At 40.1% G+C, this 16,469-nt stretch overlaps 1 protein-coding gene across 1 annotated transcript; it reads right to left on the bottom strand.

Moving 5' to 3' along the window:
- Window positions 1–5,112: 5,112 nt before the first annotated feature.
- Window positions 5,113–16,444, bottom strand: RWDD2B (RWD domain containing 2B). Its single transcript, XM_007458799.1, has 5 exons — window positions 16,352–16,444; window positions 6,766–6,992; window positions 6,588–6,655; window positions 6,100–6,462; window positions 5,113–5,535 (listed from the first exon to the last, which is right to left on the bottom strand). The coding sequence occupies exons 2-5, from the start codon at window positions 6,970–6,972 to the stop codon at window positions 5,289–5,291; spliced, it is 885 nt and encodes a 294-aa protein (XP_007458861.1). The 5' UTR covers window positions 6,973–6,992; window positions 16,352–16,444; the 3' UTR covers window positions 5,113–5,288.
- Window positions 16,445–16,469: the final 25 nt, after the last annotated feature.

Here is a 16,469-nt window from a genome sequence, read left to right on the forward strand (position 1 = left end):
CACTCAATGCTCCAAAGACAGAAAACCATAAAGAAAATGATTGATACATTTCAGTAACATTAATTTGAAAGTTTTTTTTCTATGTCAGAAAAAACAAATAGACAAACATGGGAAACATCTGCAACATTAACTAGGTGTTAATATGCTTACTGTTAAAAAAAAGTTCTTACAAATAAATATTTTAAGGCTTCTCATTTAGGTATAAATAAGGCATAAACAGGCAATTCACCGCGGCGGAAATATAATTGACCAGTACACGTGTAAAAAGTATTAGCCCATACTAAAAGTCAACTGAAAATAACATAAACCAGTGTAGATTTTTTCCATCTATTAAACTGGCAAAATAATAATCAGTGTTGGTAAAAATCTAGGGCAAAGGAAATTTTAAAGGTCTTGCAATGTTCGTTTCTCAACCTTTCACAAGTGCAATCCGCAAGACAAATCCAGAGTTTAAGAGTGAATTTCCACTTCTAGAAATCTAACTTGAAGGGATAATAATGGACGCTCAGAGGAGCTTTGTTTTTGAAACTAAAGTAAACCAAACCAAACCAAACCAAAAATGTTACGATCTCACGACCAAAACAGTGAACTGCTGAAATCAATTACGGTACACTCAGACAACCGAATACAAGACAGTCTTGAAAATATTTAATATAATGGAAATGTTTACAACCTATTGTTTAATTAAAGGAAGATACAAAGCAGCATGTACAGTATGACTTGTTTAAAAAAGGAAGACGACATATACATATATGCAAAAGTAATATACTAAAAAATAAAACAAAACGAAAATTTGTCTTCTTAGGCAGGAGATTATGGGTGAGTTTTACATCCAGTTATTTGTACATTTTCTACAATGGTCATCTTTTCTAGTAAAAATATATTGCGTACACTTATTTACATATATTTTGGGGGTGGGGAAAAGCAAGAGAACAAGTTTACAAAATCCAAAATGCCAAACACCCTGGTGGGGGGGGGAATTAAGCCTCCATACTGTATGAGCAAAATGCCTATATTCAATCATCCAAAGCAAATTATTATTTAGGAACTATTTGAAAATAGATAATTTGAAAATATTTTAAGAACAAAAGTGATGGTGTATCAAAAATTACTTTTTCCAAGAATGTATGTATATGTATAACTGAATCACTTTGCTGTAAAGCAGAAGTTAACACAACATTGTAAATCAACTATACTTCAAAAAATAAATTTTTAAAAAAGAACTCAGGTAAAATAAGAACTTTAGGCCAATGAACTTAAGAATTTTCTTTATGAAAAAAATCACTTTTTCCTATCATTTGCATTTTGGGTTAAACAGTGTTATTTAAAGAATCATAAATTAGAACCTCAAACTATCTCAGGAAGACAATAGTGTTGAGAACACACGTCATTTAAACTTCTCTGAAACTACTTAAATTTCTTTCAAAAAATGTATCGGTTTAAAACCAAATAATTTTTTTTAATATTAAAAAAATTAATCCTCCATTTCAGTAATTCCCTGGTTAAAATCGGGGGACACCCTGAACCTCGAAGCTGCCACTCAGGTCCCAGAGAGCATCATTCCTCCAATCATCCCAGCTGTTAGCAACATCCGGGAAATCCTAAGAGAGTAAAAGATAAGTATTACAAAACAACAACAGAGGCTTCCCTGGTGGCGCAGAGGTTGAGAGTCCGCCTGCCAATGCAGGGGACACGGGTTCGTGCCCCGGTCCGGGAAGATCCCACATGTCGCGGAGCGGCAAGGCCCGTGAGCTATGGCCGCTGAGCCTGCGCGTCCGGAGCCTGTTCTCCGCAACGGGAGAGGCCACAACAGTGAGAGGCCCGCGTACCGAAAAAAACCCCAAAAAACAACTCAACAAAAACCGTATCTCAGCGCCAGAGCTGCAACTGGCACGGTTGCAGGAACCCCGTCCGAAAGACAAGCGCAGGATTCAAGCCAGGGTCAGAATCCTTTCACCAGACCCGAATCCAGCTGTTCCAGCTGCGGTTACGCTACCTGCGCTCACCACGTCTCCGACCCTCACGGGCTAGTGCTTCTGGGGCGCGCCGACGAAGGCAGGGCGCATGCGTGAAGTGTACTAGGGCCCCTCCCAGCTGCGTTCTGTAGCTGCACGTGCGGCGGTCCTGCACGGGGGAGGTGCGGGGTTGTAGGAGGAGGCCGTGGTGTCCGTTAAGGCCCAGCGCTCCTGGGAGCCGCTCGGGACCCCGGTTTCCGTAGGTAGCCAGGCACCTGCCTTTCATTATGAGCCGGAATCCTTCCTCGCCAGGCCCTGTTCCTCGAAGTGGTCCGCAAAGGTCATTAAGGCCTCCTTCCTTCCTCGACGCGGTGGGATCAGATTGCCAGATTGTGCTTAAGTGGAAGCACATCCTCTTTGTACCCCCTTTTGCAGAATTTTTGTGGGCCCAGTTTGTACTATGTAGTTGTAATAATTGTTTTGGGGGGCAGCGGACTGGCAAGTTATGTATGTGCACCTGCCCTTATATGCCTTTAACTCTTGGCTGCCTTGTAGCTTTAATGGAATTTCACGAATGATACGTTATGTTGGGTTTCCCTAATACACAGCTAAAACCAAAACCAAAAACAAAACGGTGTCACAATTATTTTTATACAAGTACCGAAAGTAATCATCCTTTGCGCACCGCAGCAGATGCGGTATTTTTGTTGTTTGTTTTAATGCAGTTTATCAAATTAATGTGCAGATGGTTGGACTGGCTTTGACTTTGTTACTCCAAACTGAACACGGGCTTGTGGGATTAATTTTAGAATGTTTAAATTTTGCTTTGTTTTACTCGACTCAATAATACTATTGTTTGTACAGTACTTACTTTTACAAATAAAAATGGACATGTAGCCAATGTTTCCTGCCTCCACTCTTGCTTTCTATAGATCTTTTAATTTTTAAACATGATTTGATTTGGGACTAAGTTTCTTTTAAAGGTTTGTCATTATTTCTTTATAGATGATTCCAGTTCAAGATATTTTTCAGATTAATACATGACAAACTGTCACTGTGGAATAAAGATACATACTGAACAATTTTACATACTGAACAATTTTACATACATACTGAACAACAAAGGATGTCTATATATGAAGTACATAATCATTGGTAAAAGTCTAAGAAAGCTATGTTGCCTCTAACATTTAACTATAGTTTCTTCCAGCTTTTATTGTGTCTCTTACATTATATAATGTAGGCAGGACCATCTAATTTGCTGTTTTCTAATACTTCCATCCACTCTCCAAAAAAATTTATTAATCATGAGGTTGGAAAATCTGTACTTCTCTTGGTCACTGTGTTAATAGTCCAATGTCTAAATTTGACAGGTCTGTCTGGGAAGAAAACTTATAATGCTACATTATTGTAGTCTATGTTTTTATATTATACTTGAGATCTATATATTTACACATAACAATGTGTTTTTAATTAAAATAATGTATAAAGACTAAAAAAATTATAGCAATTTAGTCCTACTGAATGTGACATGTGCATCATTTGGCCCCTTTGGTGGCCTGTAGGGATGTCAGTCTCATGCTCTGTGGGGTATTTCACCCAAATCTGGCAGTGGCTGGAGGGAGTTAGAAACTAAACGTCCAGCTGGTCCAGCTGGCTGTGTGGTGGCAGCAGAGGAAGGACTAATATTTCCAGGGCAACTGACAGGGCACTGGGGAGGTGGGCAGCATGGAGGGAATCTGAGGAGGCACCGTGAGATGTGCAGCCAATATAGGCACTGTGCTATGAATACCACTCGGATTCTTACTTGTGTTTATATTTAAGATCTATCCACATTGCCTTGTTAGTTCCACTTTATTACTTTTGATTTTTACTTGGATAGTATGTAGCATAATGTATTTACTAATTCACTTAGTGATGGGCATGGTACATTGCCTCCAACTTTTTACTAAGATAAACAATGCATTATGTCCCCCACACCCACTCCTCTATCCAAGTCTGACTTTTCAAGGAATACCCAACACACAGTACCAAGCTGAGTGCTAGCAATTAGTAAATATTTAATAAACATTTTGGAAACTGATTTATGGAGGGCCTCAAAATCCAGATAGTGTGTTTATTTGACTCTAAGTCAATTTGCTGAAAATAAATTTACAGAAAGCCACTTCCAGAGAGAAAAATTTGTCAAAATCCAATTTTCCAAAAACGAATGCTCTAAATTACCAGTTTGATGAATAGTTGAGGCCTATTAAAAAGTCTGAGCTCTGCTCGTGCTTCGAAGCCTTCTGTGAGGTGAGCCAAGGAGCAGAGGCAGAGCATGAGTATACAAAAACAGAGATGAACTGAAAACTGCGTTTAAGAAAAATTTCACTAATCTTTGTATCAAGTGCCTGGGGCAGATGCAAAACTAATGCTCTGAAAAAAATCTATTTGGCCAACTCGCTTTTAACTGCTAGTAACAGACACAGAAATATAAATAAAACTGGTTTTATTTCATAATAAGCTGTCTAGAGATAGGCAGCGGCTAGTGTCCGATCAGTAGTTTAACAGCTTGAGGACTGGCATCTCTGTGGCTCTTTTGGCCCTTCCTACCCTCTTGGTTGAAAGGACTACTGCAGCTCCAGCCATCACTTTGGTATTTCGGACAGAAAGAGAGGGAAGAGGTGCCCTAGCTGCATCTATCATTTTAATCAGGGAAGCAAAAGTTTTCCCAAAGGTTCCCTGGCCCCCCCCACCAGCTGCAAGAGAGCCTGGAGAGAGTGAGCATTAAGCTTTCCCAGGTTCTTAGTGGAGGCAGATAAAGGGGAAGGGGATTGGGAATAAGTGGCAAGTTAACACCAACTCTATTGTCCTCAAATATAATTAACTTCTCTTTCAAAATAGGTAGTTTATATGTCAAGACATGTCTATCAACAATTTTAAGATTATAATTTAAAACTCAGTTCTGGGCTTCCCTGGTGGTGCAGTGGTTGAGAGTCCGCCTGCCGATGCAGGGGACACGGGTTCGTGCCCCGGTCCGGGAAGATCCCACATGTCGTGGAGCGGCTGGGCCCATGAGCCATGGCTGCTGAGCCTGCGCGTACGGAGCCTGTGCTCCGCAACAGGAGAGGCCACAACAGTGAGAAGCCCGCAAACAAACAAACAAACGAAAAAAACCAAACTCAGTTCTGCATTCAATCATGAATATTTTTAACAGATGCATTTCAGCTATACTACTTTTCCTCTTTTTTTCCCCCTTAACATTTTAGAATGGGACTAAAGGGAAATTACTTAATCTTTCAAGAAAGAGTCAGGGAGAAAGTCAAAAAACCAACAGTAGCAAAACACTTTCAACTACTCTTCTGCTCCTTGTCCTTCCACACCAAAGAGCATCTGGAAAACATCCCCACATCCTTTGGCATTTAAAAACTGATACAGTTGACCAAAGTCCATGTGGTTTCCTCTGGCTCCATTAACACTGAATACTTTTTCTTCAAAAACTGAAAATTTTCTTTGTCTTTCCATTTCCTCATTTGTACCATCAAAAGCAATGTCTTCTCGATGGCGAATTAAAATTCTCTTCCAGTTTAATTTTCTGAGTCTGAAAGAAATTTTCAGAGTAGAAATTTTGAAAATGTGTTGTGTATTCTAAGGCACTGAAAATAGAAGTTATGAAACAGATTTGTCAGTGCCTTTTCCTAGAAGTAATCTACTTTTATCTCACATGGATTTTATTTTAATCAAATATGATTCTGGTTATAATCCCACCCCCAAACTCACTTATTGCCATTATCACTGCCTTGTATTAGCATTTTAGAAATGTGGAAATTGCTGAATCTCAACCTCCCAAAGGGACTTCTCAGAAATGAGAAGATTAGAAACCCCCTTGTTTCACAGGGTTCACACAATTTACAGCATCACTAAGATGAGGGAAGAATCAGATCCATAGACATGGAGGGGACAGTAGACACCATCTTGGGCAGGGGCTCGATTTAACATCTACAGAACATCTTCTTTGCGCCTTGTATCAGGTGAAGGGAGTGATGCTGATCATATGTGAGTGCTGTTTTAGACTGAGTCCCCATACATACTGATTTCCACATCTCTAGTGTTATGTTTAGTACTAAAATTATTGACAAGGCATACAAAAGTTGTGAAAGCCAACCTTGACCAGAATTCTTCACAGGCACTTTGTGGGCCTTCCACACAAACAACACCAGGTTTCCCAGCCATGCTAAACCCAGATAGGGAAAGCTCCTTTGCCCACTCTAGAATGTTCTTTCTTTTGCATTTGTTGTAGATGTGATGGCTGTAGATCCAGAGTCTTGTGAGAATGAGGTCAACTGGCTGGATTGTACTTCCTGGAACAGGGGAAGGTGTGTTGTCTTTGCTGACATAGTCAGAAGCATGTTCTCTAACCCACTCTGTGGCATTCAATATACAGACATCTCCAAGACAATTCTTTTGTAGGTATGTGGTCAGATCTGTATTCAGCTGAGCCTGCTGGGATCTTCTTAATAATACTGATCTGATGGAAAAGATACGGGATTAAAAAATTAAATCAATTTTCTTGGAACAGAAAACAAACTTGAGAATTGCTTTTATTCTCAGATTAGTTTTGACCTCTAGAATTGGCCAGTTTCTGTAACATACCTGACAGTAATTTCAGGCAGAACTGCAGGGTATTTAAAGGGAAGAACACAGGCCAGAGAAAACATCACCTGATTAAAAAAAAGAGAGAGAGAAAAAAAATGCCGTAAGTGCTGTTTTAAGTTGAGATACGTTTCAAAAGTAAATATGAAACATGCTTCCAAAAGTAAAACTGAATTACCACTGCTTCCTCAGATATGTCCAGGTTCATAGTGATAGTAAAGTAAACTTTTGAAGATCGTCCTTCCACTGTCCTCTTTTCAATACAATCTTTTAGTTCTGCTAAAGCCAGTTGGTCATTCACTATGAGCTCATTCACACCAGGGAACATACTGGCTAGCAGGTCTAACTCAGAGAGCTGGGCCTCTGCCTGTTCAATCTCAATCATTTTTGGATATCTGTAGGGTTCTAGGAAGATAGGATAATAGAGACATTTACAAGTATTATACAATCTTGGGAGAACTCAATATGGGTACTTACTGAATATGGATACTTATTGAAAATTTGATTTCTTCATAAAATATGAAATTTAATCAGAATACCTTCTGGCTATTCTACTTTCAGATGTAATATGCTAAGGACCCAAAGAACAGGACAATCCAATGAAAGCCATAAAACTCTAATAAGCAGGCACCAAATTCTTCTGTTTCTAGATAGTTGATGTGGCATCTTGAGCTGCCACAATGAGCAATTACATTGAAGTAAACTAATTATGTAGTCAAACGCCATACCAATGATATAATAAGGACAGAGGCTCTGACTGGTTACCTTGGAAAATTAGAATGAAAAGAATAAGTGAGAGAGTTAGTTATGTGGACAGTTAATTTTTCCTTCTTAACTTAATATTCGTTAGTTCTTTTAAAAAGTAGAAGAATGTGAAAAAGGGAAAATAAAGGCTAATTATCCCACAGCTCAAGTAACCCATGTTAACATTTAAAAAAAAAGTACAAGATTATAAAATTCAAATGGCAAAGAAAGGTTATAAAATGAAGATACAGTTTGCTGCTGGTGACTGCTTCCCCTATCTGTCCAAGTCCCCGATCCAAGGCAGAGTTTTAGGTGTTTCAGAAACAGAAAACATTTTAGGCATTATACATATATGGAAAACACATGTTGGTATAATGTGTAAATAAATGTAGAGAAATATATAATTAAAATGTATCTACGGGGATCATATATACACATCTTTTTTCCTTACTTCCTAACCCTCTTCCCCCCAAATATACTTTGGAGATCTATTCACTGTCAGCACATATTTTTTTATCTCATTCTTTCTAGTGGTTGACTGTCATACTGAATCATGTAGATATGTCATAATTTATTGCGTTTGTTATCTACTGATGGGCACTTGGGTTGCTTCCAGATTTTTTCTATTATGAACACTTCTATAATGGTAGTATATATATATATATATGTGCATGTTGAACTGTGAATACTATATATTCAAGAATCAGTTTGTAGAGGTGGCTGGTTGGTACAGCATTTAAAAATTTTGGTTGATATTGCCAAGTTGCCTTCCAGAAAGTTGCTACATGGAAGTTTAAAATTTTTACACAATCCCCTCCTTTAAAAAAATTTCTTAATACATAGTCTTTTTATGTTGTTTTGTGTCTGTGTGTGCTATTCATGAGTTTTTATTTTTAAGGAGGCAAACTCACCAGCCTTTTCTTTTACAGATTCTGGACTTTGAATCTTTGTTAGAAAAGTCTTCCCCACTCCAAGGTTATAAAGGTTACCAATCTGCTAATCAAAATATGATTTAAAAAATTTTTTTAGAATTTGATAAATTGATTTTAATTTCATTTGCAAGAAAAAGTGTGGGGCTTTCTAATAAAACACAAAGGCTGAGCACATGTATTTCTCTTTCTCTCTTTTTCCCCCATTTAAACTAGAGTAAAGGAACAGATTCTTAAATACAAAGGGAGAGGAAATAATAGATAAAAGCTGTCAACAAAATTCTGGAAGATGGAAAGGGATGAATGAATTTTAACTGACAGATTTCAGCTTTCTTCCCTCTGTTAACTTCTTGGTCAGGTGGGGAAGGGAGCTGCAGAACTTCAGAAAGGCTCAGAAAGGTGTTCAGAAAGGTGTTCACACCAGCTACCTTGGAAAGCAGCAGTGTGTATGCAGTAGAAAACATGAATTTGTTGAAAGTCTAGGGTCTAGACTTTAATTAGACTCTAGTTCAGCACCTCTTAATATTGGCACTATTGACATTTTGGATGAGATAACTCTGTGTGTGTGTGTTGGGGGGGGGCAATCTCTTTTAATTATAGTATTTTTTTTTTTTTTTTTTTTTTTTTTTTCGGTACGCGGGCCTCTCACTGTTGTGGCCTCTCTCGTTGTGGAGCACAGGCTCCGGACGCGCAAGCTCTGTGGCCATGGCTCATGGGCCCAGCCGCTCCGTGGCATGTGGGATCTTCCTGGACTGGGGCATGAACCCGTGTCCCCTGCATCGGCAGGCGGACTCTCAACCACTGCGCCACCAGGGAAGCCCTAATTATAGTATTTAGACATTTACATTTAATGCAATATTAATATGTTATGTCTTAAGTCAACCATTTTGTTTTCTATTTCTTTGGGGTTTTTTCCTGCCTTTTTGAAAATATTTTGCAATTCCATTTTGGTTAATCTATAATGTTTTTGCATGTATTTCTTTTTATAGCTTTTTTAGTGGTTACTCTAAATTATATATATATAACATTATATATATATAATTACACATATATGTATATACAAATTATAACATTCTACTGGTATCATATTTTACCAGTGTCAGTAAAATACAGAAACCTATGTCACTTTTACTTTTACCTTCCTCCGTTAATAATATAGTGATCTTAAATTTTTCTTCTACATATATTTAGAACAACAGTGTAATAATTTTTGATTCAGCCATCAAATATGATGTAGAAAACTCAAGGAAAATCCATTTTATTCATTCATATTTTCGCTCAGTCATGATATTTCCTCCATAATTCCTTTATTGTTTCTTTTCTGTTTAGAAAACTTACTTTAGCCATTCTTTTAGGGTAAGTCTTACAAATTCTCTTAGTTTTCCTTTATCATAGAATGTCTTGATTTCTCCTTCATTCCTGAAGCATATTTTCACTGGATATAAGTATTCTGGGATGATAGTTCTTTACTTTCAGCATTTGAACAGTATTATGCCTCTTCCTTCTGGTCTCCATAGTTTCTGATGAAAAATGCTCTGTTATTTGAATTGTTTACCCTTATAGCTAAGGTTCATTTTGCTCTTGCTGCTTTCAAGACATTTTTCTTTTTTAGTTTTCGGAAGTTTGACTATGATGTGTCTTGATGTGGATTTCTTTGGGTTCATCTTGCTTGACATTAATCTGGTCTCTTGAATCTGTTTATACCTTTTGACAAATTTGGGGAATTTTCAGCCATTATTTCTTCAAGTACATTTTCAGTTCTGTCCTCTTTCTCCTCTCCTTCTGGGATGACATGAATGTCAGATCTTTTGTTATAGTCTCACATGTCCCTAAAACTCTATTTATTTTTGGTCTATTTTCTCTCTGTTATTCAGATTGGGTAATTTTTGTTGTAACTTCCAGTTTGCTGATTCTTTCCTTTGCTCCTTTCCTTCTGGTGTTGATTCTATCTACTGTGTTTTTAATTTTGGTTGTTATATTTTTCATTTCTAACATTTCTTTTTAGTTCTTCTTTCTATCTTCTGTTTCTTTACTGAGACTCTATTTTTTTCATTTGCTTCAAGTGTGTTTGTAATTGCCTGTTGAAAATTTTTATGATAGGGGTTTTAAAATCTTTGTCAGATAATTCTCCCATCTCTGTCATTCTAGTATTGGCATCTATTGATTTTCTTTTTTCATTTAGTTTGAGATTGTCATTGTCCTTGGTATGATGAGCGATTTTGATTGCAACTTGGACATTTGGGGTATTAAGAGACTCTGGATATTATTTAAATCTTCCATTTTAGCATGCTTTATCTGATAATGCTTCAGGAGGGGAAGAGGTGGGTGCTGCTTCATTACTACCAAGTGTGATAGAAATCCAGGTTCCCTACTCAGCTTTTATTGACATCTAAGGTAAGTAGGGGAGTGGAGAGAGTTCTTCATTACTGCTGGGTGAGGATGGGAGTTCTAGTGCCACTGTAGGCCTCTAAGGATAGCTCCCTGGTTGGGAGTGATAGGAGTGCCTCATTATTGCTCCCCAGGTGGCCTCCACTAACACCAGGGTTAGGGGTGGCTTTGTTAATGGTAGGTGGTGTTGAGAGCTCTGACTTTCCACTAGACTTCTCTGACAACACCCCAGAAGGGGATAAAAGAGGGTCCCTTGTTATTGCTGCATCATGCAGACATACAAACTCTTCATGTGGTCTGACATGGACCTGACATGGGGCTGACACTGACACTGTAGTGCAGTCGTTGTTACTGCCTAGCAGGGAGGAAAGTCCTGGGTCCCAACTCAGACATTTTTGGCACCTTTCTGACAAGGGGTGGGCATTAGGTGCTTATTACAGCTCAGTGAAGATGGAATCTAGGCTCCCTCTGCTGGTGTTAGTAGAGGAGAGGCCACAGTGTTTTTGTGGGATTTACCTGATATACAGTATTTATTATTTAAATGTTTTCTGTCTTGCTAGACTGTACTTTTCTTGATACCTTATTGGATAGAGCAGGTTTTGTTAGGGCTTAAATTTTTCTTTTTTTTTTTTCCGGTTGGTACCCTTGGATTTCTGGATACCAATCCAAAGATGACAGAGAGACACAAAGTGAGCAAATGCTGTTGGAAAAATGGCACCAATAGATGTGCTCAACGGTTGCCACAAACCTTCAATTTGTAAAAATCACAGTATCTGCAAAGTGCAATAAAATGAGGTATGCCTGTATACTCAAACAGTAGAATACTGTGAGATAATTTTAAAAATGGATATTAACATTGATGTTCATTTTATATGGTTACCTAAAATAGTAGACTGTAGAGCAATATAAATAATCTTAATCAATAAATAATGATATTACTATTCATTCTTATACCATCACACATACTTGAAAAAAAATCACAAAGAGAATTCACCAAACTATTAACAGTTGGCTAAATGTGGGTAGAGGGAAGAAGAGAAGGATTTTCACTTTTCAATTTGTGTGCTTCTATATTGTTTGACGTTTTATGATTAGCATGTAGTACTTCTAAATTCACCAGAAAAAAAATAAGGGTTACTCTTCCAAATGGAAAAGAAGAGCTCAATCCCACCGTTGCACAGGCAAACATGGCTTACCTTCTCAATGAGAATTACTCCGTGAAATCAAACACCATTATTTCAGCTACTGGTGTCTTCATGGAATTCCTTTTAATCTTTGGTAAAGGTTTATCGAGCAGCTACTATATGTAGAGCTTCATCCTTCACTCCTTGGAACTTTCTATTTAGTTCGAAGATCAGGACTTATATCTAATAAAATATAGAACAATGAAGGTAAAAAGGCCAAGTGTTTAATGACCAGTATAGGTATTATCACGAGGATTAAGATAAGAGCACATAATCAATGAAACAGGTCATCAGGAAAGATTTGAGGAAGGCAGCAAGATATGAGTTGAGGCTTGAAGGAAGGGTAAGACTTAGACAAGGGAGGAGGAGGCATAGTGGGGAGAGAGAACAGTTGTGCAAGGCAGGAAAGCACAAGAAAAACAGCATAGGCCTGAACCTGTCCCTTCTTCACAAGCCCAACTACCAAGGTCTAATTCAGGGACCTTCAGGGACTCATCATTTGGAATATTTCTTCTTGTGCTGGTTACTTTCTGATTATCCTCTAAATCCATTCTTGGCCCTTCTTCTCCCTGCCCTGGACTCTGGACAGCTGACCTCTATAGCCTATATCACCCAAGTCTTCTGCCTTCCTTGTGGTTGGGTTCAGCCAATGCTCCGGCAGGAAGTGGGAGGATGGGAGGAGAAAGAGGCTAGGGTATTTCCTCACTACTCCTTCCCTGCTTTGGTGGTATTCTGACAATGGCTGTGACCCTCTATGACCAAGCTTCTGCAGGCAGGCCTTCTTCTTTAGCTCCAGCAGAACTTTCAGCCAAGGGATAGTCATGGTTCCTTTAAATGTGGCCACACCTCTGTAAATAGCCCCTTTATGAAACAGCCTATTCAAAGTTTCAAAGTTGAGTGTGTATCTATTTCCTTCCAGAACCATGACTCCTCTTACCTGGCCTCCGCCTCTAATCTCTCCATCAACCATCAATTCACACTCCACATTGTCATTTTACTGATTGTATGCAGTGTCTGATAGAAGTATACTGAAACAAGCAAGAGGGCGCCAACTATCTATTAGGGGAAAGTTCACATAATCGGTGATTGGGCAACAGTGTTGTGGTCTGGGAGAATGGGGTGGAGGTGTGTTAGGTTCCGGGGGGGGCGGGGGGGGGAAGGCATACTGGCTAACGACCCTGACAGCTACCCAATAGAGTTGAGACAGGCTGGCACCTGGGACCTTTTGCTGCAGTGCCTGCACGTGGACAAATGTCTCCTTGAGCAAAAAAATACAAAGAAACTATAAGGGACTAAAAATGACTACATGCAGGTGCAACTGGGGCAAATTATGAACAACATAGGAAAAGACCAAAAAGGCACACAGCACCACCAAGGGGGTGGGCAGACCACCCTGACCCTGGACCCACCTCTATCCTCACCCCATATAAGGAAACAGCTCCCCCTGCCCCCGGAATGAGCAAGGGAACTTGTTACTTGTTTTCACTCCCTCCTGCTGCAGCAGGGGTCCCAATAAAGCCCTGCCTGAATTTCTTGTCTGGCCTCTTATCAATTTCTATTGATTAAGGAGGCCAAGAACCCTGGTCAGTAACAGAGTGAATTTATCCCAGTTCACCATCTGGCTGTTAGTTTCAAAGACACAGTATCACAAAATGCCAGCATATTGACAGTGGATCCACTTCCCAAAGGGTGCATTGCATGATCCATTATAAGCCCTCTAAGAACATGTCTCTCTATTTATTCAAGTCTTCTTTATTTCATCCAATATAGTTGGGTCATTTCTTTAACATCAGAAAATGGTATTTGGCCAACAATTTAGCTAGTTCACTCTATGGTACTTTTTTTTTTTTTATGGTACTTTTAAAGAGCAAAAAAAGTTCTTCCACTTAAAAAGAAATGCAAACTACTCAGAGGTGTCAGGTCAGTAGCTGCAATGGGTCCTGTCAAAAACACACCAAAGATTATGGGAATGATTAATGTGGTGGGGTGTTGACTTCATTAGGATTAACTGGACACGAATCAGGAAAATATGAAAATAACGTCTTGTATACTATAGGCAGTCTCCACAGATCAGAGTATAAACCAATGCCAACACCACCTAATCATTCCCAATCCCAGTGGTTTTCAACTCATGTCCTTAAAACACCTTACCAGGGTGTCAATGCCATGCTGGGAAAAAAAAATACATAAAGCTTTGTGTGCTTAAATAAGTTTTTGAAATGCTGAATGACACAAAGCTCAATAGGTTTCTTTAGGGTGACCATGGGTCATCTTCTTGTCCTGACTGGTTTAGTGTTTATCCTAGACAAAAGTGACCCCATTTGTACAATAACCTTTTTTTTTTTTTGGCCATACCTCACTGCATGTGGAACTTCCCCAACCAGGGACTGAACCCGTGCCCCCTGCATTGGAAGCATGGAGTCTTAACCACTGGATCACCAGAGAAGTCTAGGACAATAAATTATACGGCACACTTTTTGTGTGTGATTTCTCAGAATCTTTATTGTTAGATGCCAATAAGCACCATGAATTTCTAACAAGAGGGTTTAGTATGCATAGTATCCCAAACCTATCTGACCCCCAAACATTTTTTCCAGACCTAATGATATTTGCTTTTCTCTACACAGTTAGAACTGCACATGCCTCCCTCCTTTAAATATAATGTTTGCTTCACTCTCTAGAGACTTTGTGTATATATATATTTGTGTGTGTGTGTGTGTGTGTGTGTGTGGTACACGGGCCTCTCACTGTTGTGGCCTCTCCCGTTGCGGAGCACAGGCTCCAGACGCACAGACTCAGCGGCCATGGCTCACGGGCCCAGTTGCTCCGCGGCATGTGGGATCCTCCCAGACCAGGGCTCGAACCCGTGTCCCCTGCATTAGCAGGCAGATTCTCAACCACTGTGCCACCAGGGAAGCCCCAACAAATGTTTCTTGAGCACCTATTGTGTGTCAAGCACTAAGACTATAACAATGGACAAACGTAACAAAAAAACTCCACTCTCAAGAGATTTAATCTAGTGGGAGAAGACCATGACAACAAAACCCACACATATATGTATGTCCAGTGAATAACGGTTATGAAGAAGATAAAGAAGATAAGGCTCAAGTTGCAGGGTGGGTGGTTGAATTTTACACGGGGTGGTTAGGGACAACCTCTCTGCTAAGGTGACTGCAGGGAAGAGACCTGAAGGCACTGAAGAAGAAAGCCATGTGTTTAACTGGGCAAAAGGTTTTCCAGGCAAAAGGAACAGCATGTCCAAAGTCCATGAAGCAGGATGGTGCTACACTAGGCGGCTGGGGCCGAATGAGCCAGGGGCAGGGTTTTATAAGGACACAAGGTTAGAAAGGAAATATGGGGCAGTTCATGTTGGAACTCATAGGGATGGCTAGGATTTGGGATTTTATCCTGATATGGAAGGCCACTGGAGGGGTTTGACTTACTTATGAAGAGGCCCGCACTCACTGCTGGGAAGAGGGTAGGGAAACAAGGATGGAAGCAGGGTGACCAGGTAGGCACCACAATGACAGGAGGAGAGGTGATGGTGGCTTGGATTAAGGTATGGCGATGGAGGTGGTAAGCAACTGTTCATGTTCTGGACATAGATTTCGTATAGAATCAATAGGATTATTGATGAATTATATGTGATATGTAAGAATAACTCCAAGGCTTTAAGAAACTGGAAGAATGGATCTGCCATTTACTTAGATGGGGAAGATGATGGAAATCTGAAGTTTGGTTTTAGACATTCTAGGTAATGAAGTACCTATCAGGACACCTATTAAGCACAGATGTCCAGCAGGCAGTTAGATGTACAATTATGAGATCCGGCTGAAGATATAATTTGGGGAGTAATCGACATTTATTTAAAGGCACGTTTGTTTACTCAGTCAGGGAGTGAGTGAATTTGGGAGGAGGCCTCATTGAGTTTGGAGGTCTGGAAGATGAAATGGAACCAGCAAAGTCTGGGACTAATAGACCTACGGGTGGACAACTACGAGAGTGATGTCACAATAAGTGATTTGTCAAATTATTTTCGTAGATGAGATTTCAGTCCCAGAAACACCCTTATGAGAATTTTCTGACTCGAGATTTTAATGAATGTTCTAAGAACGCAGAATGAACCTTGAGTTTCCTGAGCGGAATCCTTTTCCCCCCGCGCCTAAGTTTTTGTTTTTTTTTTTAAAGGGAGGAGCGCGTCTCGCTGCCCGAGTCCTAACAGTCTCAGAAAGTTGCCAGGGCCACTACCGAAGCCAGATACGCAGGCACCCTCGCCCCTAACTACTGACCAGGCCGCGGTCGGGGGTGAGGGTAAGGGCGAGGGTAGGGGGGGTGGTTTGGGGAGGGTAAAGGGGTGGGCGGGGCCATGAAACCCCGAAGCCAGCTCTAACCAATGAGCGGTGAGAGGGTCGTGGGAAGGGCGTGACACCAGGTAGCCAAGTTCCCGGGACGTGGAAGGGGCCGCTGCAGCGAGGGACCCCCCCCGAATCCCGCTGAGCACCCGTAGACAGGAACTCACCTCGAGCTATGGACCCCCTCGGTGCTGTAACCCCGAGTGTCCTGGCTGTACGGACAGCTCAATTCTCATCCGGAGGGAGCCTCAGAATTCTAGGGCTAGGCAACCGGAAGTCTACGAA

Source organism: Lipotes vexillifer, unplaced genomic scaffold (genome assembly GCF_000442215.2).
Source record: "Lipotes vexillifer unplaced genomic scaffold, Lipotes_vexillifer_v1.1 scaffold93, whole genome shotgun sequence".
In the NCBI taxonomy this organism is placed as follows: Eukaryota; Metazoa; Chordata; class Mammalia; order Artiodactyla; family Lipotidae; genus Lipotes; species Lipotes vexillifer.